The 14,228-nt window shown below is 50.0% G+C and overlaps 6 protein-coding genes across 6 annotated transcripts; 3 read left to right on the top strand and 3 right to left on the bottom strand.

Annotated features, from left to right (window-relative positions):
* Nucleotides 1-2,712: 2,712 nt before the first annotated feature.
* Nucleotides 2,713-3,300, bottom strand: MIND_01179600 (uncharacterized protein; the record flags this gene model as incomplete). Its single annotated transcript, XM_037368309.1, has 5 exons — nucleotides 2,713-2,748; nucleotides 2,795-2,808; nucleotides 2,895-2,962; nucleotides 3,009-3,028; nucleotides 3,079-3,300. 5 exons carry the CDS (start codon nucleotides 3,298-3,300, stop codon nucleotides 2,713-2,715), a joined length of 360 nt encoding a protein of 119 aa, XP_037215235.1.
* Nucleotides 3,301-4,114: 814 nt separating this feature from the next.
* MIND_01179500 (F-box domain-containing protein) lies at nucleotides 4,115-5,780 on the bottom strand (the record flags this gene model as incomplete). Its single annotated transcript, XM_037368308.1, has 3 exons — nucleotides 4,115-4,130; nucleotides 4,183-5,570; nucleotides 5,619-5,780. The coding sequence occupies 3 exons, from the start codon at nucleotides 5,778-5,780 to the stop codon at nucleotides 4,115-4,117; spliced, it is 1,566 nt and encodes a 521-aa protein (XP_037215234.1).
* A 542-nt stretch (nucleotides 5,781-6,322) lies between these two features.
* MIND_01179400 (4HBT domain-containing protein) lies at nucleotides 6,323-7,044 on the bottom strand (the record flags this gene model as incomplete). The annotated part of the gene is made up of 4 exons (XM_037368307.1): nucleotides 6,323-6,473; nucleotides 6,521-6,622; nucleotides 6,673-6,730; nucleotides 6,783-7,044. The coding sequence occupies 4 exons, from the start codon at nucleotides 7,042-7,044 to the stop codon at nucleotides 6,323-6,325; spliced, it is 573 nt and encodes a 190-aa protein (XP_037215233.1).
* Nucleotides 7,045-7,169: 125 nt separating this feature from the next.
* Nucleotides 7,170-7,960, top strand: MIND_01179300 (uncharacterized protein; the record flags this gene model as incomplete). The annotated part of the gene is made up of 5 exons (XM_037368306.1): nucleotides 7,170-7,437; nucleotides 7,489-7,546; nucleotides 7,593-7,697; nucleotides 7,750-7,819; nucleotides 7,877-7,960. The coding sequence occupies 5 exons, from the start codon at nucleotides 7,170-7,172 to the stop codon at nucleotides 7,958-7,960; spliced, it is 585 nt and encodes a 194-aa protein (XP_037215232.1).
* A 436-nt stretch (nucleotides 7,961-8,396) lies between these two features.
* Nucleotides 8,397-9,758, top strand: MIND_01179200 (uncharacterized protein; the record flags this gene model as incomplete). Its single annotated transcript, XM_037368305.1, has 5 exons — nucleotides 8,397-8,456; nucleotides 8,501-8,775; nucleotides 8,827-8,879; nucleotides 8,933-9,253; nucleotides 9,307-9,758. The coding sequence occupies 5 exons, from the start codon at nucleotides 8,397-8,399 to the stop codon at nucleotides 9,756-9,758; spliced, it is 1,161 nt and encodes a 386-aa protein (XP_037215231.1).
* A 1,998-nt stretch (nucleotides 9,759-11,756) lies between these two features.
* Nucleotides 11,757-13,672, top strand: MIND_01179100 (Protein BTN; the record flags this gene model as incomplete). Its single annotated transcript, XM_037368304.1, has 11 exons — nucleotides 11,757-11,883; nucleotides 11,930-11,983; nucleotides 12,034-12,224; nucleotides 12,274-12,340; nucleotides 12,390-12,462; nucleotides 12,513-12,612; nucleotides 12,661-12,687; nucleotides 12,738-12,954; nucleotides 13,001-13,014; nucleotides 13,066-13,409; nucleotides 13,456-13,672. 11 exons carry the CDS (start codon nucleotides 11,757-11,759, stop codon nucleotides 13,670-13,672), a joined length of 1,431 nt encoding a protein of 476 aa, XP_037215230.1.
* Between the last annotated feature and the right edge of the window lie 556 nt (nucleotides 13,673-14,228).

Genomic DNA, 14,228 nt, shown 5'->3' with positions numbered 1-14,228 from the left:
ACTCAGTTCCCTCAACTAACGTTTTGTCGTCACCGTGATCTACCGGGAGCGCCCCATGCGCATTCGATTGGAAGACCGCCTCCTCTTCCACACCGACACTGATTAGCGGCTTCCCAGCATTCAGAAGCGCCGGACGAGGTGGTGTTACCGGCAACCCTCCAGGGAGTACAAGCTGGAACGAATTATCCTCCGACTCGACCTGCTCGCTCGCACTCGCAGTCGCATCAGGCAAATTCGGGGCAGACATAAGCTTGTCATGTTCGCGTTCCACCTCGATCGCAAGAGGTGCTTGATCGGTCGTCGTCTTGACCCATAGCCAGCCCCCTTGATACAAATATGCACGCGCTCTTTGGAGGATTTGACGATAATCAGCAGTTAGCTTCGAATTCACTGTGTCATTCACAACACGTCTTGCATCAATATAGCCGGTGGTGGAGATCTTGGCCATTGAACGAGCAGCGTTGACAAGGTTTGAGCGGAGGCCGTGAACTAGTTCAGCCAGCGAAAACCGTAGAGAATATCCTTGAACTCGTGTGAAAGCGAGGATGGCCGCCGAGCCCACAAGGAGGAACAACACCTCGTAGACAAACCGCCCTGTTCAATTTGTTAATCTCTGCACAGCGGACAAGAAAGGCATGCAGACCCTGAGCAGTCAGCGACCAAATGTATGCAGCTAGGCCAGAGGTATAACAGATCGTTGACTCGGACGTGTCCAGGGCAGGGAACGGACATCGCAGCAGAGACTCAGCAAGCAAAAGGGTGAAGCCAATTCTCCAAGTGTAGATTTGAACGAGGATCCCAGTAGCCACCGCTTCTGCGTTTGACGGCAGGATGAACATGACCAGCTCAATCCAGAGCAGTGTCGCAGCAACTTGTGGGAGTAACGTTTTAGCTGAGAGAGTGTCAGATACCGCCCCGATATTGAAATGAACACAGTTACGCAGTTCGAGCAGAGATGTCATAAAAGCGTTGATAATACGGGGCGGCCCAGGCAAGGAAGAGGGAGCTTTGAAACGAGGAACCAGTTGTCGAGGACTGACGCCGAGTCGGAAGTGACGAGTCGAGTTGCTAAGCTTGAAAGGTTGACGAATGACACTCGGGAGTGTCGCCCAAGACGAGTTCAGGACGTGTTGAACAACAGCGTTGCTCTTGATAAAAGTGTTGTTGCCAAAGATGTGGGCTTGCCAGACTTTCTTCACTTCATCGAGAGGCATATTGTTCTTCCTCAGCTCTGTTATGAATTATCAGACTCCTGCCAAGAGACGAGCAAGGTCGGCAGACCACTAAAGAACTCCCAGATCCCGTCTCGCAAAACATGCAAACCCGCGCCAAAAGTCGCAGACGCCGATAATTCCCACCAGACATCAGGTTTCTGGCAGAGGACAGCGCCAATAAGCAGGGCGAGCAGCATGCTTGGAAGCGCGACACGTCGAAAAGTAGTTGCAGAGCAGAACAGCGTGGCGGCCAACGGCGGGGCGAGGACGAGAGCGACGAGAGTGGCGAGCCAGAATGCTTGATCTGGGACTGGTTGGGGAAACAGCGAGTATCTGGGCTCTGGATACGCACGTTCGACGACTGCAAACTCGTTGATCAGTTCTTGACGAGTACTGGGTGGGAGAAGCGGGACAATGAGGCCGGCGATGCTTAACGAAACACGATGTAACGAGGGTAGCGTCGGAATTGAGATGCCCTCAATGAGTGCGAGTGGAGAATCAACGACGCCGAATAGAAGTGTAAAGATAAGAGGAACGGCGAGCCAGGAGATCGACAGTCTTGCTATCAACTCTCCACATACTCTATGGAGACTGCTAGCTTGAAGGATAGCTATAGCTAGCTTGTCAGACTGTCTAAGGCTGTACTGGTAAGAACAACTGTAGCTGCATTGTCAAGCCAGCATAGGTTGCTTGTGTTTTCTAGCTATAGGTGGTCTTGAAGGGCAGCTATAGTTGTTTTGAAATGTTGCTGTAGATGCTTTACGGAGCTGGAGGGGGCTGGCACTCAAATTCATGCTATATCTATACTGCCAGCCACCTATCCCACTGCTTCTTGGTGTAGTGGTATCATTGGTATGTTCTCAATCTTGTGTCTCTTCTTTTATACAGGCTCTTATCTTATGTAAGTACTGTGGAGATTTGTTTTCTTACTTTTTCGGGGGTCTTCTTTTAAGAAAAAGAATCCTTCCACACACCAGCCTTCTGTTATTCATATATTCCTATCTGAATTCATTTCTTGCATAGAAAAATTTTCATAAAGGGATTTTTTCCCTCACAGATCAGAGAACTCTTCAAAGCAGCTACAGCTGCTCTCAGTCACAGAAGGCAGCCCAAGTTAAGTTATCAAGTCAGCAACAGATGTTTTACCAAAGCAGCCCAGGCTATCTTCAGGATGCAACACTAGATTTACCTCTGTACATGCCTGTAGATATGTTCTCAAACAGCTAGTGATGCTGTAGAAAGCATCTGTGGTCATACTCAGAAAGCAGCAGACTCTATGGAGAGCTCTCCATGGAGAGTTGATAGCAAGACTAGCTATCTGCGAGCCAGGCAAGTGGCAACATGATGGACAGAGATGAACTGTTAGCAAGAATGTCACAACATTGAACGGAGTGGTATCAGAAAGCGTCTAAAGTACGGATGGAATGCGTAGAAGAACAAATGCAACAGTGGGTCAAATTCTATGTGCGGATGGGGTCATGTCGGTAACCAACTTGGATTAAGTATAAGCAAAGCTCTTGACTGCGGATATATGCTACGCAGCAGTCAACATGGCGTCGAGTAGTATGTCACGAACTCACATAGAAATAGAGGCCTAGAATTCTTGTGCATGAGGATCGCGCTTTTTATGAGAACGGGTTATAGTCGCCGTTGTGGGACACTTTGAACGGTCACTTCCACCGTTGCACTCGCCGGACTTGGCGTCATAGGTGCAGGTATGAGTTCCAGTGCCTCGGCCCGTGCGATAACTGTGAGACTGTTGGAAAACGCAGAGCAAGGTAAGAAAATACTTACGTGCAACCGAAGGACTTGCCCTAATCAAAACTTGAGTAACTGCGGAGAGGACAGACCACTAACAACTCACCGTGTGCGGCGGTTTGTCACAGAGCTCTGCAACCTTTCCATGCGAGTCTTTGTTGGTATCGGGGCAACCGTACCAAGGACCGCTAATGCCCGAAGGCTGGGGGTATGAGCCCTTGGGAGGACTGGGAGGAGTTCCATAGCCGCCATGACGAGCATGAATTGCCGTAGCGGATGTACCAAGAGCGAAGAGGGAGACAAGACTGAGGAGAACACCAAACTGCATGATTCGAAGAGCGGCGGGGACAAAAGAGTGTGCGTGTGCGTCGAGAGGTCAAAAGCCAGACAAGCAGAAAAACGCCATTCCCGTTCATCGCCTCTTTTATGGATTGCCTTTCAAATTTTTGCCGAGATCAATTGCGTAGCCGAGACACCGTATCGAAGGTCGTAATGACAAACACCGAAACGGCGCTGGAATCGAGTTGGAATGGCAGGGAGAAGGACCAGAAGAGCCCAGTAGAGACTTCGTTCACTGGCGCCACTTCCTTCTTACTCGCTTCCGCCAGAAAAACAAAGTGCAGGCTAATAGCCGAATTCGAACAGGTTATTTTGAGGCAATCAAGCCGACCCTGCTTTATCACCTTATCTGGGATCCTTGCCAACAAGCCGATATCTGCGGCGATTCCATGATATGGAACCTGGTAAAGAGAGCAGAGTGAGCGATCAGCATTACTTGTAATACTTCTGGGATGGACACATTCCCCCAACAAGACTCGAACTGAAAATCGGACGAGTTATGTAAGTTGATCCTCCTGTCAAAACATAGCCTTCAAGTTGACAGGATCGACGCAACTGCTTCCACTTTGCCAAGGTGAACGAAGATACCATGTGAGAAAGTGCAACATGTACCTCTTGAGTTTCGAACCATTTTCTAGTCCACACACGGCAATTTCAGTTCACACCGCTTCGAGTTCAAAGGTATGTGGTGGTGGTGGTTTTAGTGAGAGTTGTGCTGATGCATCAAAAGGCAATCACACGGCATGACAAGAGTAATACTACATACACCAAAAGCCTTATCTCAACAGAATAAGCGAGCTAATCTATGTTCGTGGTGTTCTAGGTAAAGAATCAGCAAATGTCCATTATTCAATCCGTCCGAGAGACATACCGTTTCATTGCTGTTCCATTGATAAGAAATTCCTGAAGTTGGGGGCAAAGAACCATGTCCTCTTCAAGCACCTGAACGCAAGCGTCCGTAAACTGCTTCTCCGACTCCGCAAAGACATTTTCCCCAGCAGAAGCCGTCTCTGCGGCCACAGTGTACGCCAGATCCAATTGTGTAACGGCGGGCATGGTGGCGAACAGCCGCTTCAGATCTCCGGGTTGGAACGAGCGTGGAACACACATGTTCCAGATCCTCACGCTCGCCAGCAGCGGAAATTCAACAAGTTCACTGATTTCGCCGGCAGCCGTTGGTGGCCAGGTTGAGGTCGTAGCAGCGGTAGAAGAATTCCGCGTTTGCGGTCCATAAACCTTGATAAAGTCCTTCCATATTCGACTGTCAGCGTGCCAACCGTGGATGAAGAGGGTCTGTAGCGAGGCGGTGGTGTGTTCCACGAGCTGCCGGAAAAACGGCGCGCAGTCCTCTTCGCCGAGGTCACCCCACGCAAAATCGCCTTCCAGAACCGGCATTCCCGGTATGGGCTCCGCGACCAAGTTGATCAAGTGGAGCTCCTTAATCTTGCATTTTGAAGATGGCTGTTGTTCTGCTTCAGCTTCTTCGTCCTCTTCCGCGTATTCGTCGCCTTCGTCGATAGGGGTGAAATGGTCATGGCGTCGATATTCACAGTAGTCCATCTGCGGCCGTATCTCCCAGTCGAGAGGCTGGAACCAGTCGCCTGACCTGTCTATGCTGACGTCGAACGGCAAATCGCGGTTGACACCGACGCTGGGGACGTACATGCCTTGCAACACGAGTTTTTCGGTAGCAAACAGCGCGTCAGTCAGCTCCCCCTTCGTCACCATCTGCGGCATATGGTGGGCAATATAAAGACACTGTAGCTGTGGCAGGAAGGCGTTGCCAAATGATATGCCCTGCGTATCGAAGACTTCAAGGCGGTGGCCATGGGGGAGGGGAAATACGAGGTCAAAGACGGGGATACCAGGGAGATCATCGACCTCGGGCATGGGATAGTCGCCCGGCAGCTGCCAGATTCGTTCATGTTGCGCGTTCTGAAGCTTGTACATCGTCTTCACTGCATCGCTCCGGAGACAAAGCCGCTCGAGCCACGGAAATTGCTCGCCTTCCATAGCGTTCAGGATCACAGGCCACGTAGTCTGCGGGGCGATGATCAGGATGCGGCGTATCCTCCAAAGGTTGGGCTTGAGGACGTCGTAGAGAAACTCTTCCAGAGCATCATAGTACTCAGGGACATTTGGGCCACGAAAACGCATCAACACGACCGCCAGAGGCAGGGTACGCGAGCGCGTGAGTAGATCAGCGAGTAATTCATTGCGCTTTTCTTCATAAAAGTCGTATTCGGATATTCGAATCATCTGCATGGAAAGGAGTGAGTAGGTATTGGAGCCAGAAGTCGATCTCACCGTCCAGAGGGTACCATCACTGAGGGCCGCCTGCCGCCAATGCCTGCACACGAAAGAGCAAACAATAAACCGGCGGTCAAGGTAGGTCGGATCCAACAACCGGAATATTTCGCTCAGCAGCTCGAAGGGAAATGTCTGTATCCGGGATGGTTGTGTCGCCATAATTAGGCGAACGGTGTTGGAGGAGGTGGCAAGTTGTATGTTGGGTGGCGATGCACTTCTTGTTCATTGTTCAGTGGGCGTGTATCACACACGTGACAAATAGCAGGCGTTAAAACTTTTCATCAATTGTCGATTCAACAAAGCGCACTAGAAGTGTGCCTCACCTATTACCAGCTCGTGTTGGCAGGAACTTCAATCGAAAAGCTGGGGCATGCGAGTGAAAAAAGCAACCCATGAAGGAAGGTCCAAGTGAACATGCTTGACGAATCTGTGAGGAGAGAACTGCACTAATACACGCGCTCGAAGTGCGAAGCGCTATTCTGATTATGAAGTTGTCTTCCTGGAAGAAGATAAAACCTGATTAGATAGTGTTCCCGGTTTGGAACAGGAGCCTGAACAATCATTGGTGATGATACTTGTCAACCCCATTCGCCTCTTTGGGTCGCAGGATCGGAGAGAATGTCCGCAAAGTTCAGCCAAGTCGAATATATACTCTCTAGGAATAGTGAATAAACACGCTCTATATGGCCGTGGAAAAGCCTTCATAATTTGGCCGCTGCGCCTGCATTAAGGAATGAATGCGTGCCGGTGATAATGAGTTTCCGAGTTTCCTTGTCGCGAATCTCGCAGCGGACGGTGCGGGCGCGGTTGTCGATGTGTACAGATTCAGTGAAAACAGCCAGAATGTCTCCGCTAAAAAAAGTCAACGGCCAGCGGTATACGAAGAAACGAGGACCCACAGATTGGCGGGATTATGCCAATGGATGTTCATGGAGGTAGAGACGCCGCGACCGTCGAAGCCAGCAGCACGGCCATACAACACCATAGTCCCGATAGTTGCGCTTTTGGTTGGTTGTTCAAGTCAACCAACAAGGCAATACGGAAAACTTACTGGTCAATGATATACGCACCGCAAGCGCCGTGCATTGTCCCGAAGACGTTACACATATCTGAACGGCCTATGAGTCTGCGATGACCCAATTGAACCAAATAACTACTCACCTTCTGTCACCTCGATTTCCAGCCTACCACTCGCCCCTTCTTCCGTCACCGTCAGCTCTGTTATCTGCAGGTGCTCTCCAACACTTCGACCGAATGGATTCTGTATCGGGGTAGGACCGCCTTTCCCGGAGACGTAGAATGCGAATATGTTGGCATTGATTTGGTTTTCTTCTGCAGAGAGGTTGCCCTTGATGCTGGATGCGTCTACGTTGGGAAGCATGCGGAACATTTTTTCCAGGCGAGCGGCGCTAATAGAGGCCATAGTTTAGGGGAAGAAGAAGTGATGACTGCATGATGAGAGCCGAAAATCTTTGGGAGGCAATTGAATGGCCGGTTATGGGCTGTTGCCGACTCAGTCACATTCATATTTCCTCTCCTCCTCCTACGATGTCGTCTGACCCGCGCCGACTCTCAAATATGATGAGAATACTTCGCATACCAATCTCAGACGAATATCTTGAGCAGATATCTGGCACTGCTCCGCTTGATGTCAAAGCTATGACAGTCAAATGGCTCAATGTCTACCACGCACCGGCCCCAAAATGTTTCGCTGGGATGTCTGCTAAGAGGACAATCGTTAAAGAAGTTTCGTTGAATCGCGAGCAACACGCGCAGTCCAGACTTCAACTGGTCAGTGAGATCGAGGTCACAGAAGGTGAGCCAACAGTATTTTTAGCTTGCATCTCGCAGGTCCTAAGATGGCTAGAGCTTCTTGACCGGCATAGGAACCTTGCTCAAGCCTTTATCGTTACCATAATTGACGAGTGAGCGTTTAATTCCTCATTCTACATCCAACTGAGGTAACCACAGATGCGTCTCATCCGCTGTGTCAACCGTCGATTATGCGGAGGGTGGCCCTGGGATTTCTCCAGTCTCCCTTAGCCTGAACACCACTTTTCACAATCCTGCAACCCTGTGCATCGCATTGTCCCATTTCTTATAACCGTGCTAATTTGTGCCTTGACAGTGGTTCGACGCTGCGACTTATCAGTACAACCATAGCAGCGGCAGGTGGAATTCAATCGTGTGGATGCGAAGTGCGTACCTTGTTCTATATTCTCCGTCCTTCGAAGTCTGAGGCAATGGGTGAATAGGTATGGGATCTAAGGGAGCAACGCCTCGTCGCCAATGCCGTGTATTCTGGAATGCTTTCTTCTGCTCATAGAGCACGTCTCTAATACTACAATGCTTTTGACCATCGTACCTCGGCAAGATAATCTCGTCAAGGGCCATATCTCTGATGACGCAAATGGACGCAGTTTAGCCTTGACCGGTCTCACCACGGACTATCCTCCGATTGGCTACGGACACCAAATCAAGCCTAAAGTCAACAACTCTCGTCGACACTCTCCCGAGATTCTTTCTATTTCCGGGTGATGCAGTTTCCGCCGCCGCCGCAAACAATTGGAAGTGTTACTATGGAGGACTAGTCAAAACTCATTGGGCGCGAGATGTCATCTCTTTTTGATTGTTAATGCTCCCCTGGGAAGATACTAACTGGATTGAATGCGAGCAGTGTTCAACACGGAACGCGACCAACTGTTAGTGCCGGCGGAGAATGAAACAGAATGTATAAAGGCAAGACTTGGATTTACTCTTGTACTCTCCTACGATATGCCTGTTCCTGCCCCCGCCCTAGGCAGTTTTGACTACGTCCCCCAAACAAAGGTCTTGGTCAGTGTCGTAACGCTGGGTTCTTACTGACATATAAATCGCAGGAAAACCTCCCATGGGCAGACCTTCCCACAATTGACCTTTCTCTCTATGCATGCCCATCTGGCCGCAAGGATCTCGCTGACAAACTCATCACCGCCGTCCGCGAGAAAGGCTTCTTCTATGTCAAAAATTTTGGCGTATCTCCCGAGGCCGTTGACCGCCAGTTCGATTTGTGCAAGAGATTCTATGAGTTGCCTCTAGAGACGAAGATGTGCTATGTCGCACAGGATTTCGCAAGGGGTGGCTTTAATGGATATATGCCAGCCGGACGAATTGTGTAGAGACTTGTGCTTGATTGCATCTCCGAGATCTTGCTAACCAGCTACAGCGTCGATCCTAACACGGGTTTAAAGGACAAGATTGAGGTTTACAACATTCCCAGTAAGCTTTTGTTTTTTTGATGAGCAAACCTCGAGTCTTATATTTTACATGAGAATTCAGCAGCGATTTCCTTCATAACCATCCCGAGCCCATTGCAAAACATCTAGACGAAATCGAAGCGTTTGTTCGCGTATGTCAATGTTGCTTTCATGGCTATGGACTCCATTTTGACAGCAACGTGAAGGATGTCCAAGAGAAGATTGTTGAGCCCCTCCTGACTTTGGTCGCAATTGCCCTGGAGCTCCCTGAAGACTATCTTGTCAAGATGCATACGTACGACGTCAAGAGCGAAGAGCATATTCGATATATGAAGTGCGGCAAGTTTACGGTGACTGATAACGAGCGGCTTGCAGCGTGGGTGCCTGGACACACCGGTTTATCATCTTTTCTTTCTTCTCATCAACAAGGTGCTGATGTCATGTCACAGACCTGGGCTCCTTCACGCTTCTTTTCCGTCAACCAGTGGCGGGCCTCCAAATCAGCGACCCCATAACAAACGAATGGAAGTGGGTCAAGCCACAGAAGGGACTGCTGACCGTGAACACTTGCGATGCACTTCAGCTTCTCACAGGCGGGTATATACGCAGCACTGTTCATCGCGTTCACCCGCCGCCAATCGACCAGCAGCACGTCGACCGATTGGGCTTGCTGTACTTCTCCCGGCCTCACAATCACGTGCGACTTTCGACGATAGCTGACAGTCCCGTGCTGAAGCGGGAGGGGTATGTGAAGAATCCCTTCGAAGCCAGTGAGAATCCGGTGCCGACGATGGAAGAGTGGACGTTCGCGAAGCAAAAGTGGCAGCGAACTGGGTATCTGGGACCGAAATCAGCATCGAAAGAAGTGTTGCCGGGATTCCCTGAGAAGGTGTATGAGTAGGGAATTCACTACACACTACCTATATTACTTCATACTGTACAGTACATCGTAACTAATGTGTACCGCCGCTGCTGACTCGTTGAGTTTGACCATGATAATAACTCATTTCTAGTGTGACTTGGGTCTCCAAACTTGACATACCGCGCGACCACGTGATTGATCATCATTCAAGTTGACTCCTCCCATCACCCACTCGGCCACCCATACCCACAGATGGACGACGATATCGTATTCCTCGAAGTGAGGAAAAGCCCGACGAAGCCAAAAACAACGAAGCAACGGCCGCCATTAAGCAAGGGCAGAGATGCGAGTAAAGACGAGAGAGCGGTGCGTCAAGTTCTTGAAAGAGTCGGTCTTTCGACGAGCTATCGCAATACCTAGGAGCTTATCGAGACCATCGAAATTCACGACTCCGACTCGGAGGGTCCAACACCAGCCCGGGCTTCAGGTTCCTCGCACCCAAATAGGGGGAAGGCAAAGGATCGCTTAAAACGCGCTCTATCCATAATCGACCTTACGAACGATGACCTTGAACGTCCAGTCTCGAGCAAAGCGGCAGGCAAGGCGAAGGCAGCAACACCCCGCATGCCACTGGGACTCCTCGAGAACTTGGACTCTGACTCGGATGTGGATGAAACGGACCCCGTCATGCGCGACGTGCAAAAATTGAGACGCAAGAAAAGGGAACATGAAGAGAGCTTAGAAAGGGCGGCTAGGCTAAACGTGAGAGCCTATTTCACCTCTCAGTTGACTGGTAGTGCTCACAGGAGGACAGCCAAAGCAACAACAAGCTGATGCTGCTTTCGCGCGCAAATTGGCTGACAAGGAAGAAGCGGAGCTCCACAAGGTTCTCGCTGCTGTTGAGAGAAAGGCGGAAGGGATCGTGTTTCGTGTGGTTGTCGATATCGAAACGGGGCTCTTGCAGGATGGTACACCTGCCCACGCAGACGATCTGGCACGCTTCGCGCCATGGAAACAAAGGCTCATGGCGACTGCACATTTCAAATGCAAGAAATGTGGGTACTTGACTTTCTTCAAGTTTCCCTGCAGATATGGTCTTGACGCACGTCCTAGTTCACTGGATCGTCAATTACGAACTCGAGAAGAAGTTTGAGGCAGCTCGTGAGACATTGCGCGCACTTTTGGGGAAAGAGCCAGAGGAGCTTGAGTTGTTTCATGGCACGCCGGACAACAACATCGAATCGTGAGCACTTCAACAGCTTTCCACAGTAATTGACAGATTGTCAGCATTCTTACTGGCGGTTTTCGTATTGGCGGTGTCGGTGGCCATCCTCTTACTCATGGTGCAGCTCTCGGAAGAGGCATATACCTTGCACAAGACGCTGCAACCTCGCTTGCCTACTGTGCTGGGGCTAACCGCATGTTTGCTTGTCGTGGTAAGTGGACGAGAAAATCAAAGTTTCGGAGCCAGAAACTTACGAAAACAGTCCTTCCTGGACGATCTACAGCAGACTTGACTTATTCTAACACCATACCGCAGATAGCCGTGGGTAGCGGAGAATTCGAGTCGTATTCAAGTGGTCCCCAGGTTGTTGTCGTTCGCCATACCGACCTCGTTCTACCCTGCTACGTGAGTAACTATTTTTCTACTATTCCTTCATTTTGTTCAAAAAAGTGGCAAAAGATGATTGAATGGGAGGCTCAGCCAAATTATTTCCTGGGGCTGAGACCGATGATGGCTTTGCCTTGGGGGCCACTGCCCGCACCGGTTCCCCTATTAGGGCCTTTAGCGGCCCGACGAAGAGGTGGGAGATGAGATCTTGCAGCTTATAGGTATCATCTATTATTATCGGCTGTGGCCCATAGGCCACCAGCCCAACTGTAGCCAGGTTGTAGCCTATTACTGTTGTATTGTTCCAGACATTCTAGCGATCACCCCCCATCATCAGTGACGACGTAATAATCCTGCTCTCTTTCTGCTCTCACCCACGTTATCTTTGCGTTGCACAACCGCGTAATTCGAGGCATGCAGTTTGAATGGTAGCTTCTGTAAGCCCCAATACTGAAGCCTACGAAATGCCCCCAACCATCGCCTCCGAGCGCAGCTTGCTCAGAAATGCGTCCGTTGACGAGGACGAGTTTCCTATTCAGCAGTCTGAGAAAGGTCTGTGACAATTACTTTGTCCACCTCACTGCTATATGCTCTTTAGGACTCCTGCTAAAACTCGGCTGCTCGTTCTTTCTGTTTGGGCTTATAAACAATGGTGTGTGGTCCGCCCTCACTTCAGTTGCCACGCCAAAGTGTATTTCTCAGTGCTGTATGTCATCATACTCTCTGCCGCATTGGACTTGGTACCTCCGTCGACGCCAAAAGGTATCATCGCCTTCTGCAATATTGCGCCCGCACTCGTTGCCAAGGTCGGCTGGCCATACTTTCTGAAAGGCCGGATACGGTATACCCAACGACTGGTTGGGTGTTGTGCTCTGAGTGCCTTCGGAATGCTGGTACTTGCTCCATCGTTTCTGGGAGGAATCGGCTAATCGTTTCTTCAAGGTCGTCGCGTTCTTCGACAGTCTGTTCATGCGGTTGTTGGGTATCGGTCTTGCGTCTTTCTCGTCTGGTGGGCGTGTCCCCCCCACCATCTTGCTCCCGTGTAACATCGCTTGAAGGTCTGGGCGAGTTGACGTTTTTGCAACTTTCCACAACCTATTCTCCGCCGTCAATAGCAGGACATAGCGTGGGGTTCGTCTCTCTCAACGTCATACATATGATGTTGCTCAGTTCAACTGTAGTTACTTCTCGTCCGGAACCGGCGCGGCTGGACTTGTCGGCGCGTTTTTATGGTGGGAGGTCCGCGGTCTTGGCGTCCGAGTTGGTGTTGGACTATCTTCTGTGCGTTCTTTTATGCATCGTTAATCCTTCTCTGAGTCGACATTGGAGGTTATGCCCTTGATCATTCCTCTTACAGTAAGCTGCATTCGGCTTTCCTGTTCCGGTTCCGTCAACACTTGTGATAGTACTTTTTCCTTCTTCCCAGTCCAGCGGGATTTGGTCCAACCACTCCATATGACAACACCACAGCATACACAGCACTGGCCACCGGCGAGGAAGATATTGCAGGGGAAGAAGAGGGCAGCTCTCGGCCTCTGGCCGACAAACACCACGTCTACCTTACGCTTAATGACAAATGGCGCCTTGTTAGGCCAATGCTAATACGTTACATGCTTCCTCTATGTGTGTGTTGTCCTCCAACTTGAAGCAAATGCTAATATGACTGTAGTTTGTGTCTACCTGGTATGGTCACAACTTTTTGGTGCCCGAATCGCTGTGTAATCGTGTTCACAGTTCGAATACACCATCAACCAAGGAATCGCACCTACTCTACTTTACCCAGTTCCAGATCATCCATTCTTGAGCAAGATCATCCATTCGATTCGGGACTACTACCCGCTCTGGCAACTTGTCTACCAGACAACTGTCTTCCTCTCCCGGTCATCGATTTCCATCGGTCTCCCGCCGCTGCCCTCGCACCTGCTGCCGCTGCCCGCAATCGTCCAATTCGGAATCTTCCTCACTTTGACCGTCGAGTCCGCAATCGGCATCTTCCCTTCGAACACGGATGAAGCGTGGAGCATTGTCCTGGTGTTCTTTCTGATCAGTCTGGAGGGCATATGTGGTGGTTCTGCATAGTGCGTCGATTTTCTTCTTTGTTGAGGGATGCTCAACGAAAAGCAGTGTCAACGTCTTTTACCGGATCAACCAGGACCCTCCGTCGCCTGAGACGGCGCACGACATCGAACGGGCGCGGCAGGAGCGCGAGTTTAAGATTGGCTCGGTGGGCTTTGCGGACTCGTCTGGGATACTGTTTGCGTCCCTCTTCGCGGTGCCGATGGAGGTTGCGTTGTGTCGACAACAGGTCTCAAGAGGGAAGCTGCTTTGCAAAGGTCTATAGTACTTAGAGCACTGATAAGCTAGCTAGCCCATCATACTTTGCCCATCTGTGATAGTATGTATGACTAAGTAAGGAGATATAAATGTGTAAAATTGCTAAAGAGACTGGGGAGAGGCAAAAACCATGGATGAGTGCATAAGCACATTACTGCACATTATATAAGTGTGGCTTGGCCACAAGATGAGGCTGGGACAGTGAAAAAGAACAAAAGCCAGAAAGGAAGGGGGGTAATAGAAATATATCATGTCCCTCAGGGAAACTTGAAGTCCAATTCAGTTCTCAGCCCCAAAAAAGCCCCAACCAGTGACTAAGGTCAGAACACATCCACAGGGAGATATAATTGAAAGGACTAGAGGGAACACACAAAAAGGTCTTTGGTCAGGACTCTGGACACAATTGAAGTGAGATGGTGCTGAAAGAGAATGTCAGTCTACATTGGCCGAGCACAGACTAGCTATCAGTAATACAAAATACAGATATAGTACTTATAATTAAATAAGATGTGTAGATTGATACATGGGAGTTGAGAAAGCAGGGCAACAGAACATGAAAGGAA

The sequence above is a fragment of the Mycena indigotica genome, assembly GCF_014461135.1.
Source record: "Mycena indigotica strain 171206Taipei chromosome Unknown Mind.scaff0011, whole genome shotgun sequence".
Lineage (NCBI taxonomy): Eukaryota > Fungi > Basidiomycota > Agaricomycetes > Agaricales > Mycenaceae > Mycena > Mycena indigotica.
This window is presented reverse-complemented; position numbering and strand designations above follow the sequence as displayed.